At 37.9% G+C, this 22,306-nt stretch overlaps 1 protein-coding gene across 8 annotated transcripts in view; it reads left to right on the forward strand.

Moving 5' to 3' along the window:
- The window catches only part of Nrg1 (neuregulin 1), a 1,004,076-nt gene that overhangs the window by 853,029 nt on the left and 128,741 nt on the right, over positions 1–22,306 (forward strand). For 7 of the 8 annotated variants that reach the window (XM_035452267.1, XM_035452272.1, XM_035452275.1 and 4 more), the window contains exons 4-5: positions 7,127–7,177; positions 9,966–10,016. The exons of the other annotated variant lie outside the window; for it this stretch is intronic. In XM_035452267.1, the coding sequence (XP_035308158.1) occupies positions 7,127–7,177; positions 9,966–10,016 (102 nt within the window). The remainder of the gene's footprint in view (positions 1–7,126; positions 7,178–9,965; positions 10,017–22,306) is intronic. 8 annotated transcript variants of the gene reach the window in all.

The raw sequence follows: 22,306 nt of genomic DNA on the forward strand, positions 1-22,306 counted from the left end.
AAGGAAGCCAAACATTATAGGCATCTTTTGTGTCCTCAGAAATAGTCTTTCATCTGTGTGGTGATGTAGACTGTATATGTATATATGCACACACTCACGCGCGCGCGCACGGGCACACACACACACACACACACACACACACACACACACACACACACACACCTGCTTAAGTTGGTTAGAAGGGACAATCAAGTCTTCAGTCCTACCAATTAAAGGATACAATTACATAGTTTTATATACATAAAAAATCAGTATATATATACATAGCAAGTGTACTTATATATGTATACATACACATGAATGAATGCAGGTATTTTTATTTATCTGTAAGTTCTGACAAGTTTTAATGTTCCAATGTGCATTTTTTTTTCAAGACAGGGTTTCTCTGTGTAGCTCTGGCAATACTGGAGCTTACTTTGTAGACCAGGCTGGCCTCAAACTCACAGAGATCCGCTTGCCTCTGCCTCCCAAGTGCTGGGACCAATGTGCATTTTAAAAGATGACATCAAGCTAATAGAAAGTTAGACATATTGACTTTTTAGAGCTACAAGTTTTGAAATTAGGAACACCTGAGAGGCAGTGAATTTCCTACTTTGTAATCTTCAGGCTTCTTACTGAGCCTCCTGAGAGCTGTTCCAGGGAGAATTTGCTTAACAGATGAATTTGTTGGACACAGGAAGTTACTACCTCCCAGTTAACAACTTCCCTTAGCTCTCTTAGGAAATCAGAAGGTGGGAGCTGCTGGCTTGTGTCTTCTATAGCTCAGTGGCCCGACCTCTGAAGGTCATATCTAGGAACTGATGAGAGCCTAGCGATGTTCTTCAAACCTTGGAACTGTCTGGTGCCATTTCAAAAACCTTACTATATCTATTGTGGCTTGAAATCATGAATTTTTATAAGCCCAATCCTGATTTCTCTGCTTCTTGGTAGAGATGAGAAATTATCTATGGCAGGAAATGGTCTCTTGGAGTAATGAGGTAAAAATGTTTGCCAGATCATCATGGGAAGAGTAAGCCATGGTAAGGTTAATTCTGTAAGAGACAGAATTAGTTTGTATCTCTTGATCCTTACATGATACAATATGTCTGGGAAAAGGGAATAGAGTGAAAACTATGGAGCAGACTCAGGAAAATCCAGGTTAGTGCCTGTTCTTTTCTGTACTTTCCAAGGAAGTTCCACAGTGGTGTAATCAAAGTCTATTGCTTTTCACTTTAGATACTTCCCTCTCTTGGGAGTAACGGGAAACCGATGATAAGCCGTTTCAATTACTAGTTTTAGAAGCCAGGCTTAGGATACTCAAAATGCAAATGCCATTTAACATTTATATGAGCAAGTACAAAGCCACTTTGATTTTGTTTCTAATCAACACAGGTTAGGCAGGGTGTTTTGCTATTACTTAATTCTACATAGAATTTTCTAGAATTAAATAGAAATTAATTTAAGAATGAATTAATTTCAATAACTTACTCTTTACTGTGGTGTAGGTCATGATTTTTGAAAACAATGATTTGTCTTTTTCCTTTTTTGAGACCATCACAATCTCTATGCCATGTTTTGAAAGTTTCTCTTCATTGTGTTTTAATATGTAAAGCGCAATTATGGTAAGCTGTGAATTATGAGTGTGATGTCCAGGTTGGATTTTATAGCTATACATATTATATATTCCAAGATAAATAAAATTAGAATGAGTGTTATCACTGCTTTTAGTATGATCGTACTGATGATTTCATGGCTTCTTGTTTACAGGATAAAACAGGGATAATCTACCACCATGTTAATCCTGGAAAAAAACCTTATAGGGTCCTTTTATATTATTGTTAGTTTGCAGGTAGCAAAAGGTTGCTAACACACATTTTCACAGGTCTCACATAAAAGAGCCATCCAATTAATTGTAAAGTCATGGCCTAGTGCTCAGCTTGGAATATATAGTACTGATAAATTTTGCTTTTGAGAGATGGGGGTTAGAGGCATTTATGATATTGAGTCTTTTTCTTAACAAAAAATAAGGTTCATGGACTATTTTAAGTATTCTTTGTGATATCCTTTTGCTTGGTTGTTTTTATGACAGTGCCTGTAGCCCAGTTAGCCTTTGAACTTCCTTGACTGTAGAGGATGATATTTATTTGTAATCCATTTGCCCCTGCCTCTGGAGTGTTGAGATTGTAGGTTTGTGCCATTATGGCCAGTTAATATAGTGGCTTTGGAGATTAAAAAAAAAAAAAAACACAGACCCTGTTCATGTTAGATGAACACTCTGCCAACTGAGCTACATATCCAGCCCAGTCCTGACTCTTAATCACTGAAAGCATCAGAGTGGGAGAGTGCAGAACCCCATAGCAGTGTGATATGAGAAGAAGGTCATCGTCCTTCAACCCTCTCAAAGGTAGGGACTATCTAGAAGGATTTAGGGGAAAGGAAGAACTTGATTAGAATAAGTTGTATGAAATAAGTTTTTTTCCCATGAAAGAAAATAAACCATCTTAGAGTTTATTTAGAAAAGCACTAGATAGCAAAAGGTGACATAAATCTGCTTTTACTTTCTAGTACACAGTAGCTCACTCTGTATCTGAATGTGTGTGCACAGAGAGTTAAGGCAGATTCTTTCACTTGTCAAGAATAGGGAGGAGAAGGTTGTTAGAGAGAGGGAGTCTAGGTAAAAGAGCTTGACCTTGGGGAGATGGACTTGTATACAGGCATCACAAAGAGCTTAAACAACATGATCATGTGACTGTTTTCTAGTTTTTCTACCTTTAAATTGCTTGATGTTTTGAAACTTGCAAAAACTTAAAACGAACTACTGTTTTCTCTATCCCTGAGTGTCTTGCTTTCATCTATGCTTCTTTGTAATTCCTAACTAACTGGTTCATGCTCTCCCACTTCGATAGATTCACCTTCAGGCTTTCTTTAAGATACTCTTTAAGATTTAACGCTTTCCCATGGTTGTGCCCTGGTCTCCCAACAAAATTTGTGCTAGCAAGGATATGATTAGCAGGGATTGTGCCATACCATGCCATAAGACCCAGAGAATTTACAAAGGATATAGCCCTGTCCACTTCTTAACCAATGGAGGTGAAGCCCCACCCCCTTGTGGCTATGTTGATCTATTTAGATGAGCACCTGGATGTAAATTAAATAATCAAAATTTAAATAATTCCTTGTGCTTGTTTTTATTTGCTTCAATGAGGTGGTGAGCAAATTGCCAAAATATTTAAGCACATAGAAAAGAACTCATGCATAGTCACCATTTATTAAGATACATTTGAAAAATTTGTTTTCCTTTTGCCTTTTCTGATGCCTTTCCACTACTTTGTGGAACTGGAAAAAATGTTTTGCATGTGTAAACGTGTATAAACCTATGCAACCTGCTGCTGTCTAATGTTGATTTTTATAGAAACATTATGGCAGGTCATAATCTTCCTGTGGTGAATTACAAATTGCATTTTGGCAGGGGAAAAGGCCACACATAATTTTCCCTCAGCCCATACACTTTGGGCTCATTTTTATCTAGTTATTTGGCTTCGTCTTTCTCTAAGAAATCCTAATTTCACAATTAATTCTTAGCTAACAAGCTCTAGGGAAACAGTTGGATATTAGAATAAAGGGACAAAGAAGAGAACTACAGACATAATTGGTTTGCACATTAATTAAGTAATGCTATCTTTTCAAGGGTTACTATGGGAGAATGTACAACTACTCAATCATATCTTGGGTTTTCTTTTTTAATCAGGAGAAAACTTATATAAGATTCAAGCTCCCATAGGAATAATTGGGCTCATAGCCATTGCTGTTCCATTTGAGAAACAGAAAAAAAATACTTTTAATAAAGTTTGAATAGCTTATCAATTAGTATTTAAAAATTTTGGCACATATGGGTCATGGGCTTAGTTAGCCCTTATCCCCTTCCATAACAGTGTTGTGGGAAATATGTTGGTGAACAGCTTGTAGAGTCACACTGCGAACAATATCAAGCAGGTTTATTTTTACTTTTATTTATGTATCAATTATTTTAAGACAGTATTCCACTGTGCAGCCCTGGCTGGTCTAGAGCTTGCTATATAAACCAGATTGGCCTGGAACTCAAGGAGAACTGTGTGCCTTTATCTCCTGACTAATTGCTGGAGTTAAAGACATGTACTACCAAGCCTGGAGTCAAACAGATTTTAAATGTTTTTGTCATTCTCCATGTATATTGCATTATGTAGGGTGCTCATAAAAACTAATACATATCAATAATAATATTAGAATATGACAAATCATGCATAAAATGCCTACAGCATGTATTAGTTTGAAAGCTTCTCAGCTGCTTATGTACTTATTCAGAACAATAAAAGTTCAGATATTCAAAGATGCTTCTGAGTTCATGTTTTATCCTTGTTAGGAAAAAAGACGTGCACCCACTTTTATAATGATTTTTAATCCCAATCTTTGTATACATAGTAGAGATCTAGAAGTTTGGGGAAAATAAAGAATTATGTAATATATGTTAAATCTGCACAGACATCACACACGTGTGTGTGTTCTCCTGATTATTTATGTTCTCATTATGCTCAGGAACAAGTCTCATACAAGTCATACATTCATATTCATGAGAAAAATTATTTTCCAGAAGATGTGTTTCAGCCATTGCAACTTGATACTGGATTCAGTTTATTAAAATAGTTATTTAAACATGAAAAATACAGCAGGGTTATGTTTTCAGGTCTACAGAGCATGAGTTGCTCAACAGTGTTCAATCCCTGATGATTCCAGAGCCTCCCTATTTATACCATCGAGGGAGGAGACATTTGTAAGTGTAATATGCCAATGTACTACACTAAAATACACTGCTTGGCTGCTAATTAAGCAGACTGTAGGACTCAAATTTGAAAGTGTAATGTAAAAATTTTAAATCCCTAAGTGCAATAAATATAGAATTCCAATCACACTGAAAACAAGCAGGTTTTTTTGTTTGTTTGTTTGTTTGTTTGTTTGTTTAAATTCTTGATTCCTGAACACAGGGGAAAATATTTTCTGTGTCCTATTAATCAATGGGATTAACATTTCTTAATAGCAAAGATCTTTTTCAAGTATCTCTTTTTTTAAAATATAAGTTATTTGTTAAGCTCCAATCTTTCATTTCCTCAATATTAATTCAGGAAGTATCTTTACAAAACCACAGTCATTAAAGAGGTTTTAAAGATCTCTAGGATAATTATCTAATTTAGGAAGGCTGTTATTTTTAGGAGCATCATGTGCAGGTATAACTGCTGCAACCATTTGTTACTATGAACATTTGTCTAATGCAGCATTCAATCACAAAAGGAAGTTACGGTTAACCTGTCCTCCACTCTGAGGTCTTTTTTTCTGGAGAGATTGGCTTTTTTCTTTCTTTTTAAATCTTCTTGGAAGGTCACAGTAGACAATCAGTTGGTTTGCCAAAAATAAATGTGAAGAAAATTTTGATATCAGGTTGGACTTGGGTCTTTGCCCAACCCTTGTCAGGCAATGTGGTGGTCAAGTCATTGATGCGTTCTGAAGGGCAGAAGGAGGAGGCATTTTTCAATGTGGGTGCAAGGTTTGAAAGCACTGCATTGAAAATGGTCCAGGCGTGTCTACAGAGGAACAACCATTGTGAACCTTGGATTAAAAAAAAAGTTTCCTCAGATTACATGTTTCCAAAGAGGAGCAATTTTATTTTATTGTCTACAGCCTAACTCTGTAAAGCTACTTGTTGCTGCTTCAGGAGCAGGTGTCACCACTGGTCCAGCTGAGAAACATCCTTTCTACTGCCCCTGCATGAGAAAGTTCCAAGGAAGACATACACAAATCCCTCATACTCAAATCCCCTTTACTTTTTCCCATTTCTAGTGTGCATAAGAACTGTTGTAGGAAACTTAGATGTCATGAAAACAGCCTTAGTCTGTCAATGATTGATCTTAGAAACCTTGATGAAGAAAGATCGACCACTCACACTGACTTTGCTCTAAGAAGTTAGCATCTGGGATTTACAAAAGACACATTTCTGGTCTATGATGCTTGATATTCTCTCCCAAATCTCACATGATTTTCTTTCTGTCTTGTTCCTCAAGTTCTTTTGTCCCTGAAGAAATTCAGAAGTTGAAGGAATTTTATCATTTCAATCGATTCTTCCTCTCTGCTATACTGGTGCCATCATGGTGGTATCTGTGTTTAAAAATGATTGCACTGGTAATGAGCACATCTCACTCCATGACTAACCAGGTATTAATTTAGATTTAAAAATGATAGTGTGTATGACCTTCTAGGAGTTTCAGGCATATGTAATAATTTTTGTGTGGTAGCTGACATCACATAAGACTTGGCTTATCTTTTTCCTGCTTAAGGAAGGTGAAATTATACAACATTGGATAAATTATACATAGTCAAGGTTGAATGATTCCATCATTTTACCTTTGTATCATCCTACTATCATGAATCTTTAAAAAATATTAGAATCTAACCAACTAAAGCCAGTTTTAGGGCTAAATACTTAGCTATATAGACAGTACAAATCTCCCTTTATTACATCCTTAGAGCAATTTTAGATTTTTAAACAAGCTTCATAATTCTCAGGGTAATGTTGTTCCCTACTGTGCAAGTCTGTCCTTCATTCCTTCAGGGAACTACCTGCTCACATATGTCCTTTCCAGAGTAGCCAGTGTATCAGATGATAATATTCCCCCATCTCAATTAACTCTGGCAATTTGAAGAGTTCCATGCCAGAACTTGATGTTGTTTGTCAGTCTCGAATGAAAACACTGCTTGCTTTCATTTTTAAACAAAACAGTAATTTTCCAAACTCTTCAGCATTAGAAATGACCTCGGTTTGGTATGACAATGGCTTTGACGGTCTTAATTCCCCATTTCTTTTTCCTTTCCAAGAAACCCTCAGTCTATCTCTCTAGTGCGTTCTTCCTCATTCACCCCAGGGGGAGCAAACGGTTCCTCATAACTACTTAGCATAATTCATCTCATGCCCTTCCCCCACAAAAGAAGAACTATTTATTTGGACAGTCTTCATGCAGTGCTCCTTCCTCACACTCATTTGCAGTTGGAAGGCAGGCAATGGCCCCAGATCTCAGCCTCCTGCTGTACACCGTAATCGCCTGTCACCTTTTCTTTTTTGCAGAGTTCATCACTGGCATGCCAGCCTCAACTGAAAGAGCATATGTGTCCTCAGGTAAGGAAAAGAGCCTGGCAAATTTTACTAACCAGGGTGAGAGGCTTCACTGCTGGCTGCTCTTCATACTAATCAGCACTCCCTTTGCATCCAAATTTCAGCTGTTCCTGTGTTCTACTCCAGGGTTTTTTCTCAGCTTCCTTCTGCCTTTTTGAATTTTACTTAAGGCAGGATGTTTCTTTGCTGTCTGTCTGAGTCGTGGCTCCAGATACAGATAGGAGAGAAAGAGATCATAGCTACATGCTGCTTGATGATATTAGACAAGTAGAAGCAAAATCTTAGGAGTGCAAGGTCAGATTTTCTATCTTTGGGCATCCTTCTCTTGGTTTCTTGGGCAACCCATAAGAATGAAACTATGTACCTAGACCGTGGACCCAGCATCTGATGTCTGACCTTTGGGATGCTATTGACAAGTTCTGGTTTACTAAATTTGAAATGACCACCATAAAAACCTTGACTTTTCAAAACTGTTATTGTAATGTTCCATCTTTTTGTTTGTTTTTCCTGTAATATTTACTGGTGGTAGTTACAGGCTGGGAAGACACAAACTAATTATCTCCCAGCTCTACAAATCCATATATAACCAGAATTCACTGATGTTTTTTTCTAGTTGTAGAATGACTTCATGTGTTATTTTTTTAATTGTTTTTCAGACAGCAATTTACTGTGTGGCTCAGCCCAGCATCTCTCTTGGGATCCTCTTGCTGCTTCACTAGAACTAGTGTTACAGTCATGCACCACCATGCCCAGCTATTCATATGCCCTCCCTGGCTCTTTTTCAAATGCATGGCCTCTTTTTTCATTAATCATTGATACATTTATTCCTAAATATAACCTGTTCAGTCTTATAATGCTATTTGTATGTATATTTTCAGGGATGACAATTTGGTATTGGATAACCAATTGGTGTACTTTTCTCTGGGGAAGACTATCTCTCCCACTCTCAGCATTTTCTGGTTGTCTGTAGTTCTTTGTGTAGGGCTGAGGTCTTGTGGGCTTTCCCTAGTCCACTTTGGTGTGTCTGTTGTTGTCCTTCCTCAGCTCATGTTTAGGCAGTCACGTTGGTGAGACTTTATGGGTGTAGTTTCTAAGATGACTAGGAGAGTCTTACCACAACTCTCTGAGCCTCTGGCTTTTATAATCTTTCCACCCCCTTCTTCTGCAATGGTCCCCGAGCCTTAGGTGTGGGAGTGTTTTGTAGATGCATCCACTGGGACTGAGTGTCTCTACTCTTCAGTTTGATTGATTGTGTTTTTCTGTAATGGTCTCCATCTAGTACAGTGAGAAATTTCCTTGATGAGGAGTGAGAAGTGCACTTAACTTTATTTTCTATGATTTTATGGTTAAGAGAACATTAGGAAATTCAAAATTTAGCAGTAAATTTGTGATTGAAAATACATTTCCTTTTTGTAATTTCTTTTATTTTTTGGATACAAAATAATTATATTAATCCCCCCTTCCCCTCCTAAGTCTCTGATACACCCCTCCTTTCTCTCTTTCAAACTCATTCTCTCTGTCTCTGTCTCTCTCTGTCTCTCTGTCTCTCTCTCTGTCTCTCTCTCTCTCTGTCTCTCTCTCTCTCTCTCTCTCTCTCTTTCTCTCTTAGTGGGTTATAGCACTAACTGGCTTTTAACTGGCTCCTTTCCATTAATCAAGATTGTAACTCATTTGCCAATTTTAACAAATCCTAGGTACATTAAGTTGTGTGTCTTGGGAAGGAGAAGGACAGGTTCCTGGAGCTCAGTGCTGTTGGCACAGCTCCCCACCTTATTCATGGTTTGGCATAGTTGCCATTCTCACCTTAGTCATACCTTTTTCAGACTGTAGTTGTCCAGAGAACCCTACACAGCCTTCTTTTACTTTCCTCCTTAGTATTTCCTCATTTCTTCAAAACCACTGTTCAGAATCTGAGAGAAGGGGCCTGGGGATGAAGCATTAAGTCAATTCATTTATCTTTCCTTCAGATATTTGTGCAATGTAAGGACTTCTTTATCAAGACCAGTAGACATGGTTAGGGAAATGGACTTTTAAAGGTCTAATGTGCCTCTGTAGAGAGGTTAGACTTTCTTTAATATTTCTTGAAATGTGACCTGAATATGATATTCTAGCTGTTGAATTTCAACTTTCTTTAATACTCAGGTTTTTCCCTTCTGATTTTCTAGGGTTAAAAATCTTTAGGTCTTAATTTTTTCTCCCTTCATTCCTTATGCTCTGTCAATATTAAAATACTGGTTTTTCTTCCTCCATCCTTGCTACCTAAGCAAAATCTTGTACATCCCTAACTTGTTTTGCTTGTTCAGCATGTTCTGTTGGCTCCTCCTTTGACTGCTGCAGTGGGACTTGCATGGACTTTGTTTGGCACTGTTGTTGGCCAGAATGTTTATGCTGATCCAAATTGCCTGGAAATATTTTCATTTTTGTTACTTGAGTGTGTGAAGATTGACCCTTCTGTTGCTGGGGTATTCTCTTCAATTTCAAGCCTATATCTAAGGAATGATATATGTCACCTGTAGTGTGGGCTTGCTAAGACTAACATTTCTCCAAAGCTCAATTCACACATCGTGGATGCCTTTCCAGGTGCGCTCGCTCTTTTCTGTCTCTCTGAGAAGTCTTCAGAAGTCTGCAGCCCTTGCGTAGTGTATGCATCTTCATGTTTTAAGGATGCTGCTGTTTGGCTCTTGCACTGCCTTTTAGCACAGCTTTTCAAGGCAATTACAAAGCCTGGCAACTTCCTAATTTTCAAGTGGCATGACTCAATAAAGCTTCACTCCATTTTTATGTCTTATAGAGTCTCCCATTAGGATATCAGTATCAACAGAAGGCGCAAATACTTCCTCATGTAAGTATATATACTTCTGCTTATTAGTTATTAACCCAAGGTGGCAACTTCTTCCATTGAGCATGTTCATGTGTGTTCTCCTTTTTTCTCCTTTATTGAGGTGTGGTGTACTGAGTTCGGACAGAATGGAGGCTTGTGTTTGGAGCAGAAATGGTCTCCTACTGTGTTTTAGATTAACCAGAGATACCCTCCCAGGGAAATTTACCTAAGAGTATACCATGACACCACGTGCATTCATGTTGGTGTTAGGGTAATCTGTTGCCCTTGAACATTGGAAAATAATTGCATAGCATCTGAGGCCTAGTTTGGGGTAGGTGCTCAGTGGGCTTATTCTCAGCTTGTCTTGACACCTTCAGCAACTGCCAAAGGCACCATACCTAGCTGTTTGGGATTTTTATTCCAAAGTTCCTCCATTTCATATTACAGTCTGCTGTGACAGAGTGAGGAAACTATATATAGATGCCCTTAATTCAAGTTTGATAGCTAGTGAGTAATTATGAAAATGTTTGAAGGCACATCCCTAAGCAAGATCCCAGATGAGTTTCCCCTGTTTAATGTGAAATGGGCTGTGTGCTGGCGGGCTTCTTCCAACTGCTGGATGATTGGCACTGTGTGTGACATCCAGAGAGCTTCAAAAATTAGCAAGGATTAGTAAAACTATCTTCTGATGTTTACTAATTGAATAAATTTTGATTTAAAACGGGGCATATTAAATATTGACAATAAAACAGAGCTATTCATTCTTCTTCTTAATTTAGGTCTTAATATAAAGCATTTCTGGGATGAGCTCTTTAATAAATACATGCCTATGTTCCTCTCCCAATCTACAAAATATGTTAAAGAGACAATATCTTTTTTTACTTAGCAGTAGGGGTGAAAACCCTAGGCAGTTGGCAGTTCTTATAACTTATCTTGTTCCATCAATCTGTTTTCATAGACGGCATTTGGTGGTAAAGCTTTCTCTCTGGGTTGGCAGAACACAAGCTGTAACTATTTGGTATGAAGCATGTTATTTACTAGGAGTGTAGCTTCACTGTAGGCTGTGGGTGGATCCCTAGGTTTCACACCCTGTATGGGAAAGAAATAAAATGAGAGAAAAAAAATCTATCATTCCCCGAGTTAGTGTTTTAACACGTTTGATAGCAGCAATCTAAGAATATCAAACAGAAAATGAAATTGTAGGAGAGCTACCAGGCTTCCTCAGGCCGCTTGTTACATATTCAAATGATAATTGCTGCTGGCATGTTTGCGATATTGGTTGTTTAGTTCTACTTACGGAAATGTTAGGGCAAATGTATGGAATTTACAAGACTAACACTAAGGAGTCATATTGAGCTTTACTTTTAAATAAATAGTACACAAAAGAAAAAAAACTAGATTTTTTCTTTTTGGCATATTTTTCTGAAAATGATTTTTCTCTATATGATACATTTGAATGACACCATTGAAAATCTTGGGACTGGAGCTCTTCATACTGTCATGGTGAATGTTTTCCTTAAGCACTTGTAAGTGCTTCTGGAATGGAAGAGTTACTTACACTTCGGTTGTCTGGGAATTTATTCAGGGAACTGAAATGAATCTCCCAGTTTACATTTCAGGGTTCATTACAGTGCTGGGGAGAGAGAAATAAGTTTGGAATCTGACTCCATTTCTTTAATCTCTCAGCAGTGTTACTTCCAAGTGTTTAGTAATGGTTTAGGAGGAAGAAAGGCTATATTTGTATGTCCTTTTCCTACATCACTCTCTGTTCTTGGTAGGCCATTATTGTTGAACTAATTAGCTAATGCCTTTTTAATCTTATAAAAATAGGCTCAATAATTTGAACATATAAACCAAGTGCAGGATTCTAGGCCTGCTTAGAACAGTGCATGGAGTGTGTGTGTGTGGGGGGGGGCATATCAGGCTCATTTCAAGGCAGTACTAGTCAATTGGATTTGAAAGTTCACATTAGATTTTTTTTTTAATAGTAAATAACAATGGGAAGCCGGACATTAGTCGCATACTCCTTTAATCCCAGCACTCGGGAGGCAGAGGCAGGTGGATCTCTGTGAGTTGAGGCCAGCCTGGTCTCCAGAGCGAGTGCCAGGATAGGCTCCAAAGCTACACAGAGAAACCCTGTCTTGAAAAACGGAAAAACAAACAAACAAACAACAAATCAAAGCAAACAAACAAATAAAAACTATGGGAAAGTTCACATGGGTCAGAAATAATCTTCCTGAAGAATACATCCACTCCCATTTCATTTCAGCCGGCAGGGTGACATTAGTAAATCCCTGAGGTTGAAAAATGAACTTTGCTTTCAATCTAAACCATGCCTATGTGGACTCCATTTTTGAAGAGTTGACACTGATTCTTTCTAAGGTAAAATCTGGAAAGGCTTGTCCAGCAAGCATTTTTTAATTTTTTTCTCTTTCCTTTTTTTAATTTAAATTAGAAACAAGCTTCATTTACATGTCAATAGCAGTTCCCTCACCTTCCCCTTCTCCCCTGCCCCCTACCAATCTCCATCCCATCCCTTTCAAGCATTTTGTATATTAGGACAGTTCCATGTGATTTGGGGGGTTAGTATCAAAAGGAAAAGGCAACCTAGTTCCCTTTCACGTTCTGTCTATGCACATGGACGCTCTTGCAGAAGAGATACACTAGGGCTGTTGTGTGCAGGTATGTGCATGTGTGGGTGCCTTTGTGTGGGGGTGGGTGCACTTGTTTGTATATGTGGGTGCATATGGATTTGTGTTTTATTATTTAGGAGTTGTCTACCTTCATTTCTGAGATGGGGTCTTTTACTGGCCTGAAATTTTTACAGATATATTAGGCTGACTGCCCAGGAGCCCTGAGATCCACTTGTCTCTCCCTCCACTGTTCTGTGATTAAGAGTATACCACCACTTCCAGATAGAACTCAGGGTGCTCACATTTTCGTGGCATAAACTTTGTTGACTGAACTGTCTCCCTAGTCTATGTTGGTTTATATTCTTGTCCATCCTCAGAACCTGCCTGGGTTGCTGTCTGTTTGTCTCCTGGATATTGCCTGTCCTGGATGCCTTCTCTAAGTATCCAAGAGTCAGAGTGGTCCTTGCTTCTGTAATTCAGAATGGATTATGGAAAAAAAGAAGTAGCAGATTAAAGCTGTCTAGTTCGTTATGGAAGTAATAGCATTGGTGTTACTTTCTTCACTGGCATAGTACACTTTCTTCTGGTCCATGCTTCTCATTCTGCCTGTGTACTTACCTGCCATCCCTCTATTCATTCAACACACTTCACACACGGTTCTCATAATAGCCAGACAGGCACAGTTTGGATTTTTCCTAACAGGAAATATCAAACCTAGGGTCTTACTGTACAATCTCTATCCCAGTCCTCTAGAAACATACATTTTTGAAACTATAACAATTAAGAAATAACTCTTGACTAAAGATTTGAAGGGTTTTACTTTTCTTCTACATATTCCTGTCTGTTTCCCCTACTCTTTTATTTTTCATAGATTATCAAAAATATGAGTGACATACCAAAGATACTGTTTCTTCTTGTTGTAAGGCATTTTCTTTTAACTATTCCCCTTTGTGAAACAGGGGCCATACACTGTAGGCTTGCTATATTTAGATTTCTTTCATATTCTGATCTTTTCTTAGAATTGTTATGCTATTAAAGAGCCTAATCCATTTAAATTCATTTATTTTATACAAACAAGGCTCATGTAACTAAGAGAGCTATAGGTAGATGGCTCAATAAGTGTCCTATTCTATATAGTGACGGATTTTCCAAGAGCAGCTTGAACCTTGCTCTGTAGTCAGTAGAACTAGCTTGCTCCCTCTTAAATAGACTCAGCAAAAACGTAAATGGATTGTTTAGAGCAATCTTAATGACTACTCGGAAGTGCCAGCTGTCATTGACCCCATTTTTCAGACAATTCTCTAAATGATATAAAAAGTGTAATTCTCACGACAAAGACTATCTTGATTTAAGCTTTGCCAATTCCAATTTAGTGCATGAGATAAACAACAATGAGAAAGCTCATAAGAAAGAAAATAAATAGGTGCTCCTGGTAAACAGTGTTCAATAGCATTATGTGTTTCAAGTAATAGTAGTAGCATTGTTATCAGTTACTATTAGCTTTACTGTGTGCTAGTTAATGTGCCCTCCTGTTGTATGTGGCAGTTCATGGTGCTTCTAAGGCCTCTTCTACTTTACAAGTGTTGTTCAAAGCTACACCAGAAGGATTCAAACCCAGACAACATACAACCCTGCCTGAGGTTTTGGATGCCTCAAAACAGAAGCCTTTCCTATTTAATGGAATGAGACTCTACAATTGGATTGGGAAGTAGCCTTTAATACAGAGTCCATATGTGGTAGATGATGTCAAATTGAGTTGCCTTAGCCTAGTTGAGTTTTTACAGTCATAATAATGCACTCAAAGTGTGGCAGGTAAGCAAGAGGGAAAGGAAGTACTTCTTATGGCTATTTGCTCCCAGTCCAAGTACTAGTCTGTGCTTATAGTATGACCTCAGCAGGTTGCCTACCTCCTTGAGACTCACTCCCTTTCTCTGTGTGTTACATGTGTGGGAAGCATAATGAGAGAAAGCAGATGTAAATGGTTCTGCACAGCTGTGCTTATGGGTGGTCACTTGGACATGTAGAAGAGCACTAGACTGAAGAATGGATGTAGCTCTGAAGGGAGGAGGAAAACCAGGGAGTCCTTGCATTTTCTTTGAATCAAGTTGGGAGAAATTGTATCCTTCCAGTTGGGGAAGGAAATGAGTTCGTGCTTTTCAGCCTCAACAGTGATGCTGAAGGTCCTTTGCCAGGAACTCCCTGCCATTCCAACAGATTATGTATTCTCAGCAAAGTGCGTTTTAAAGGAATATGTCCAGGAAGTCCTCTTTGAAGTCTCTGAAAGTAATGAACAATTCAGTCTTAGATTTGGCACCTAAATGAGCTAGCTGAATGGCGGGGGGTGGGGGTGGGGGGGTGGGGGTTGTCTTCTGTCTTTATCTTAATGAACTACAGCTTTAGCATTCAGGAACAGCCCAGTGATATACATTGACTGGACCAGACCATGTCTGGCTGGCGCATTGGGACATTTGAATTATGCTTCCTACCTTTTACCTTCAGCTGTAACCAACATAGTCACTTTAAAGGTAGAGAAAACTGCTCTGATATTTGCTAAATGACTCTCAGCTGGAAAAATGGCATTTTATTTTCAGACCTCTGGTGGTAGTAAACTGGAATCTTGTCATGGTGGAGAGCTACTTCTGACTGAGTGCAAATGGTGCTCAGGTTACTTCAAACATGGCATTTTCAAGAGCATGGTTGCTATGCCCACTGTGGACAATGAAAAATTACTGTGGTACATATGGAAGTGAAATAATAATTCAAAAGTAAAGATGCCAACTGGCATAGTTTCAGCCTTTCTGATTGCTTAGAGTTAAAGTTTTAGGGCAATGCAGTGACTTGAGCAAGAGCCAGGACATGTATGTTCCATCATTCATAATACAGACAAATTATTGCCTTCATGTTCAGTCATTCCTTTTGTAACTGATCATATGTTCACTTTTTTTTCTTGTACTAGTATCTGCCAATATGCTATGATTCTTGAGTTTTGTGTTACCTTCCAAAGCCACTCAGTGCCTCTCCTTGTATCCCACTGCTAGAAGGGCCCCCTCCCATTTTGATCAATATTAACTTTTTGCATTTGGTTGAAAAATTAAGCTTGTACAAAATTATCCTTTTGAGCCAAAATGATGTGCATGCATATCCACACACATGTGGCCCATATGTATAATGGTTGTTGTATCATATACTTTTTAACAAGGCACATTTTCATAAGTTGAGTCACTGATGGACAGAACTCCATGGGTTTAATTTATCCTCCAAGCTGGAGGTTCTCAACCTTCTTAATGTTGTGACACTTTAATACAGTTCCTCATAAAATTATTTTGTTGCTACTTCATAGCTGTAATTTTGCTACATTTGTGGATACCTGATGTATGACCCCCCACTGGGGTTTCTACCCACACATTGAGAATCAGTGCTTGAAGCAAACAATGATGCTCAAATACTTGTGATTGATCCAAATTCAAAGACTAAGTAGATAGTCAAGCAGAAATTGAAGCTGATTCTTCTGACTTCAAATCTTGGGCTTCTAATAAAAAGCTTTATGAGATCCACAATACTAGCTTGAGGGAAGAGCTTTCGCTTTTTAAAAAACTTCAAAGTAGGATTGTTATAAGGACTCAAGAAATAATATTTACCCTAGTTAGCCCAAAGCTAAGTTTTATGAAAACGAACATTCTTCACAGTTGACCAAGTAATAAACTGGGTAGCAGAACCTTCAGTCTGTGGTGGGACTATTCAAGGCTTTCTTACTGTAAAACCAGGAAGAACTGGTTGGTCTGGGGCCATTTGAGAGGCTTGATTTTTGTTTTGTTTTGTTTTGTTTTTGATAATAATGTGGATCTACTTCACAATGTGTTGTTTCCTATAGAGGTGCTGTATTAAGGGAAATTGATCCCCTGAACATGGGAATCTTACTTCAGTCCTTGGGAGAGCTACATGGCCTCTTCAAAGCCAAGTAGTGATTTATTACACACTTTCATAAATCTTGAAACTATTTGTATGACACCTAAATTTGCAAATAGCCATTTATGAGATATGGAGTGATTGCATTCCTGTATTTTATTATTTTGGTTATCTTTTAGAGAATTTATGCTTCAGTTTCTCACTAAAATTTCATTTTGACTATCAACTGGGAGAGGAAAAGCTATCTTTATTTTGCCTGTTTTCAAATTTTATTCTTTTTATTCTTATCACATTGGTTATTTACAGAGCACAGTCTATTTACAGGATGTAGCATTATATTCCCATATACATGGACTCATCATACTATGAAACTCATCATTATCATGAACCTAGCTTTTCTCTATTATTTGTTTTTGGAGACACCCAGCTTCATTCTTCTTTTTCAAGAAACATATACTAAGTTATTACTGTGAGCCCTTGGTACCTTACGTGCTGTGAAAACTAGAACCCATTTCCAATGGCACAGAACACATTATTCCAGCCTCCTTCAGCTCCTTTCTCACCCTTGCCAGCCACCAGACAATTACTATTCTACTGTTTTGTTTTACAGAAGTGTTAAAATTATGGCATTTTTAATCATTAGTGCCAGTACAGTGAAATAACATTTCTATATAAACAAAAAAAAAGTCTGCTAGGTTAAGTGGAGACAAGAGGATGGAGTCAGAAGTCTACCAAGACAGTATGTGTGAGGGCAAAACTAACCAGATTGTGACATTATCTATGTAAGACAAACTCAGTGGCTTTCTGGGTGATCAAGGAATCTAAGAAGTATAACATAGGAAAGACATTTCTTTAAAAATTAAAGAGAAAAGCCAAAGCACAGAGGAATACTGAGGACCAAATAGACAAGCAAAATTTGAAGTATCGACAAAGATTTAGGGCAGCAATTTCCCAGTAGCAAGTCATAGAAATGTTATTCCAAAGACCATAAATATAAAGAATATACTGGTCTCAGGAACAAAGAATTCTTTGTTCCTGAGACTCAGCTCAAGTAAGAGGTTGGTACCCAGGCTTTTTGCTTTGCTCAGCTATAGATAGATAGTTTCAGTCTCAAGGAGTTTTTCTGCTGGACAGAAAGATAGCTTTGCCATAACTCTACCTAGGTCTCCACATGTTCCTGTCACTTACAGTCTGAAAAGGGAGAGAAAGTCTATTCCTTGTCTATGCAGAAAATTTTAAGAATGTATCTGATTGGCTTTGATCATATTATGGTCTACAAGAACAGCCCGTGCTTTTAACCACAGAGCCATCTATCCAGCCCCTGAAAAGTGTTGTTACTTTGAGGTTTAAAATATCCACCGCCTTTAAAAAAAAGTTTAATTTATTTTTTATTTGAAAACTAAAATTATTTTTAACTGCCACACAGAAGCATACAAGTTGTTTCTATTAGTGCGGTAATGTGGCATATACCCATGTTTACCTCATAGAATGTTTGTCAGGTTAAAATATCTCCTCAAACATTTATCATTTCTGTTTATTGAAAACCTTTAAAATCCTTCAGCTTTTTAGTGTGCACAGTTTTGTTGTTCTCTGTAGTAATTACTGTGTAATTGCTCATCAGGGCAGCTTGCCTCTATGTGTGTGAAAATATTCACCTACCAACCATTCCTTACCCCTCCTCTCCTCGGCCACTTTCCACAGCTTCTAGCAATTACCAGAATGACTTTTCTCAACTTCTTTGAGAGCAAGGACTTTTGTGTCTGACACGTGTCGGTTAGGCCTTGCAGTACTTACCTTTCTGTGGATGGTTTATACTACAGCTTACTTAAAGAGATATCTGTTATTAAAAACAATATTGCAGAATTGGCCATTTTCAACCAGAGTAATTGTGGATTGAAAACGTTGTTTCAATTGAAAGAGAAAAAGAATCATGATTGGCCCACTGTGGCCAGTATTTTATAGCATGTGTGGTTCAAGTGTGAGAAAATGAAGATTGCAACCTTATCAGTGTCAGAGACACCATTAAAGGAAGGAAGGAAGGACTCAGAAGTTCATTGGGCATCTCCTACTGCCATTCCTACTGTTACACTGAATCCAGCATGGGGGATGCCTAGATAGTAATTCATTTCTTTAACAGAGGTACTGTCTGTTCACAGTTCAGCTAATCACAGAGAGACTGCTAGACCAGCACTTTTCATCTAGAGAGGTCAGCAAAGTCTTAGAAACCAATTAAGCTAGCTCATGTGGGTTATGGCCCTAAGATGTACTCACCTCCATTCTCCTTAACTTGCTCTTAGAGAGTAAAATTTTGTTTAGGTTGTATTTGTTCATCAGATATGAGCTCACAAGCCTGGGATGTTGTTCAGTACTGATTGCCAGAAGTTTTATTTGAAACTGTCAAAAGTTTAATCAGTCAAGTGTTTAAAAATTCTAAAGACATCAGGCCATTTTAATAATCAGAAAAGTGATAGGAGGAGGTGATGATAGCAAACTGACCTTCAGGACTAAAATGTGATGCTTCTGTTTCTAAATCTGTAGAATTCTGTCTCTGTTAAAGTAGCTAAACAGTCTGTAGTCCTCTCCCTGCTCCAGTCCATCTCATGCTGGGTGGTGTGTACATGTTTCTTGGGTCTTGGGAGGAGCTTGTGGGGAAGTGGAGGAGGGGATAGTCCACAGCTGAAGGAGTCTGCAGCCAAGTGCAAAAGCCAAGTGTGTCTGATGGTGCTGATCTTGTGTCATAACACCCAATCATGATATCAAATAGATAAAGGGAGGAGATTTCTAAGTCAATGGTTTAGAAAAGTAATATGGTTTGGGAGAAGTCATTTGTTGGTGGCACATGCCTTTAATCCCAGCACTCGGGAGGCAGAGGCAGAGGCAGATGGATCTCTGTGAGTTCGAGGCCAGCCTGGTCTACAGAGAGAGTTCCAGGACAAGCTCCAAAGCAATACAAAGAAACCCTGTCTCAAAAAACCAAAAAAAAAAAAAAGAGTACTAATAAGAGGTGATGGAGATAAGATGGGGTCTTGAAAGCAGTTTGAGAATTTAGACATTTTACTAGAAACTTTTAAGATCATAATCACAGTGTCATATGTTGAATTGCTGTTGATTGTGCAAAACTCACACCAAATACATAGGTGACTTACAGAGACATACCCAAGAAAATGTTTATACTCAGGGTATGTAGAAATGTATGGAAAATTACTATTTCTTAATCGTCACTAAGTATTAAGACTTCCTTGGCTCCAAAGCTTCAGTGACTCTTTTTTAGATTTTCTTCAATTTAGCTATGAAAAAATAAACCATGCAAAGTGTCCCTGTGTGTGTATCTTAGGATGAGTAGACTCGAGGGAAGGAGAATTCCCTTCTGTGCAAATGTGACCATGTGTGCAAGCTCGATAAAGCTTTGTGAGAGACATGAGGATTCCAGGGTATACAGGAAGCTTTCTAGAGCCTTTGATGTATTTCAATTTCAGGTAAAAGTGACTGAGGTTAAAAAATGTCATATTTAGTAGAAAAAAATAAAATGAAGCTCATTACCCTCTGTGTATATAACCAGATAGTATCAAAAATTTTTCTGCTTTCTTTGAAAGTTGACCAACATTGGTTGTAAATTTTGGCATAAAACTTGCATGGAGAAATGTGCCAATAGAAGCTTCAGGTGGAGAGTCTTTGTGGACAACTGGTTGGTAGTGCCATGAATGTTCTCCCTCATGTGTAATATCTGTGCTGATCTTAGCATATTCTATTAAAATGATGCTTCAAAACTGGGGAGGGAGGGAATTGTCTCCTCAAACCATAAACGTAAGAGGCGTCCATTCTTTTGCTGTTGTCCTAGGAACACCTTCATAATACCTCCCAACCTTCAGCCTTTCTCTCTTGGTCCTATAGCTCTTGTTTTAACTGGCCATTACCTACTGTGGTGTGAATATCAGTCCCCACACCAGGATGTAAGTCCCTGAAAAAGAACCATGAATGTGTTTTGTGGTTTCATTCATATAACACTTTTGCTATGTCAGTTCCCAGAAAGTATTAAATGGATTCAAATACTAACAGTAATCATTTTTCAGTTCATGATCATTTTTTGAATCATTCATCTCAATAATGAAAGGAAAACTATCTTAATCTTAATTTATGGAAAGAGCTCCATGGATATCTTAAAATCAGACTTTTGAACACTGGCTTCGATAATGTTTTTAGAACATTTGTAATGTTTTCAGAAATAGTGTCACCCTGTTTCCTTATAGTTTAAATTATTTCTAATTTTTATGTCTTGAGTTTTTTTTTTGTTGTTTTTGTTGTTTGGTTGGTTGGTTTTTGAGACTACACATTTGTTTTCATAGTGACTTTTAAGAATCTGTCTCCCATGTGAGGTTTTCACCAATATGAGTTCGCATTAGCAGGTCGCTGTCCCTCTTTGTGGTGCTGAAGAATAAACTTGGTTGGGAGTGAGGGAATTGCCACAATTATGACAGCAAAGTCGTTTTTCATTTGTTCTCACTTAAACACATAATAGCAAAGACATCTTTTATTAAGTATCTAGTACTTTTCATCTGGCATCAGATACGGCTAGTCTTGTGATTCAAACGAGGAGGAGAGGAACAAGCTTAACAATTCAATAATTGGTAAGGTAGTATAACAAACAGGGCAGGACAGTACTCAAGCTGTTTTTATTTGCCTAGAGTAAAGGCAGATGTTGAATGGGACCTTCTGCTCCTCACCCAGATAGCTCTCTTGTATATCCAAAGGCCACGTAGCACTGCAACTGCTTTTAAAAATAGTCTCCCCTAACCCTTCCATGAGATAAATAAGATGGACCAAATTAGTTCTATGAATCAACATTCCTAAGTGAAGTCTCGGAATGCATAAACACATTCATTGTCATAAATGCTTCTTTGTGTTCAGACTGGAGAATTGTAGGCACCAGTTTCCAGTTTTGGGTAGTTTAGAAGGAATGCCTTGAACTCTTTCCCTCTTCTTAACTCCATAATTGTTCAGCATGATGTACCTCAAATGGACAGGTCTTTCAGAAGAAAGTACACACCTAAAAAGGATTATACAGTCTCACTTATGACACCTTTGTTTTGGAGGAAGCAGAATACAACAATAACTTTAGGTTTCATTTTAAAACTGACATGGGGTTATTTTGCTTTAATAATCCTTGCAATTGTTTGTCGAGGACTGAGGCCCTGTGAGATCTCTCCTTTTTATATTAGCATGTAACATCCTTGTTCAAAAAAGAAAAGACTCTCCATAATAAATTTTCATTTTTTGAAAGTCTTTAAATTGAATTATTTTGCTAGTTTTTTTTTCTCTCTCAGTTAGATAGAATTTTTAACCTCTGGTATTGTTAATAGTTAAGGCATGAGGCCTCTTATGTTGTGGTGTAAATTCCAAATGACTGACAGTGATTAAACAGGAAATGAAATCTGAATGGCTATATCTCAAAATCTACTTAAAGCCTTGACAGGTATCTGTCTGTAGCAATATATCAGTTTGAACTCGTACAGACTAAGAAACTGTTGCTTACTGTAATTGAAGTTTCCTTTTCTTGTAACTCAAAAAGGAAAATGGCAGTTCCCATTGATCTCTAAAAATGCATTGTAGATTTTTAAACATAGTGGTCCACATACAGTCAAAATTAAATATGCCTGACTTTGGGCATTATGTATGTCTCAATGTCAGTTATAATTCCCAGGGTGTCTAAAGATATTGTCGTAACATTTAGAAAAGAATGTCTGACTATAATTAAGAACAAGGAAGAGAAAGCAT

This window comes from Cricetulus griseus, assembly GCF_003668045.3.
Source record: "Cricetulus griseus strain 17A/GY chromosome 1 unlocalized genomic scaffold, alternate assembly CriGri-PICRH-1.0 chr1_1, whole genome shotgun sequence".
Lineage (NCBI taxonomy): Eukaryota > Metazoa > Chordata > Mammalia > Rodentia > Cricetidae > Cricetulus > Cricetulus griseus.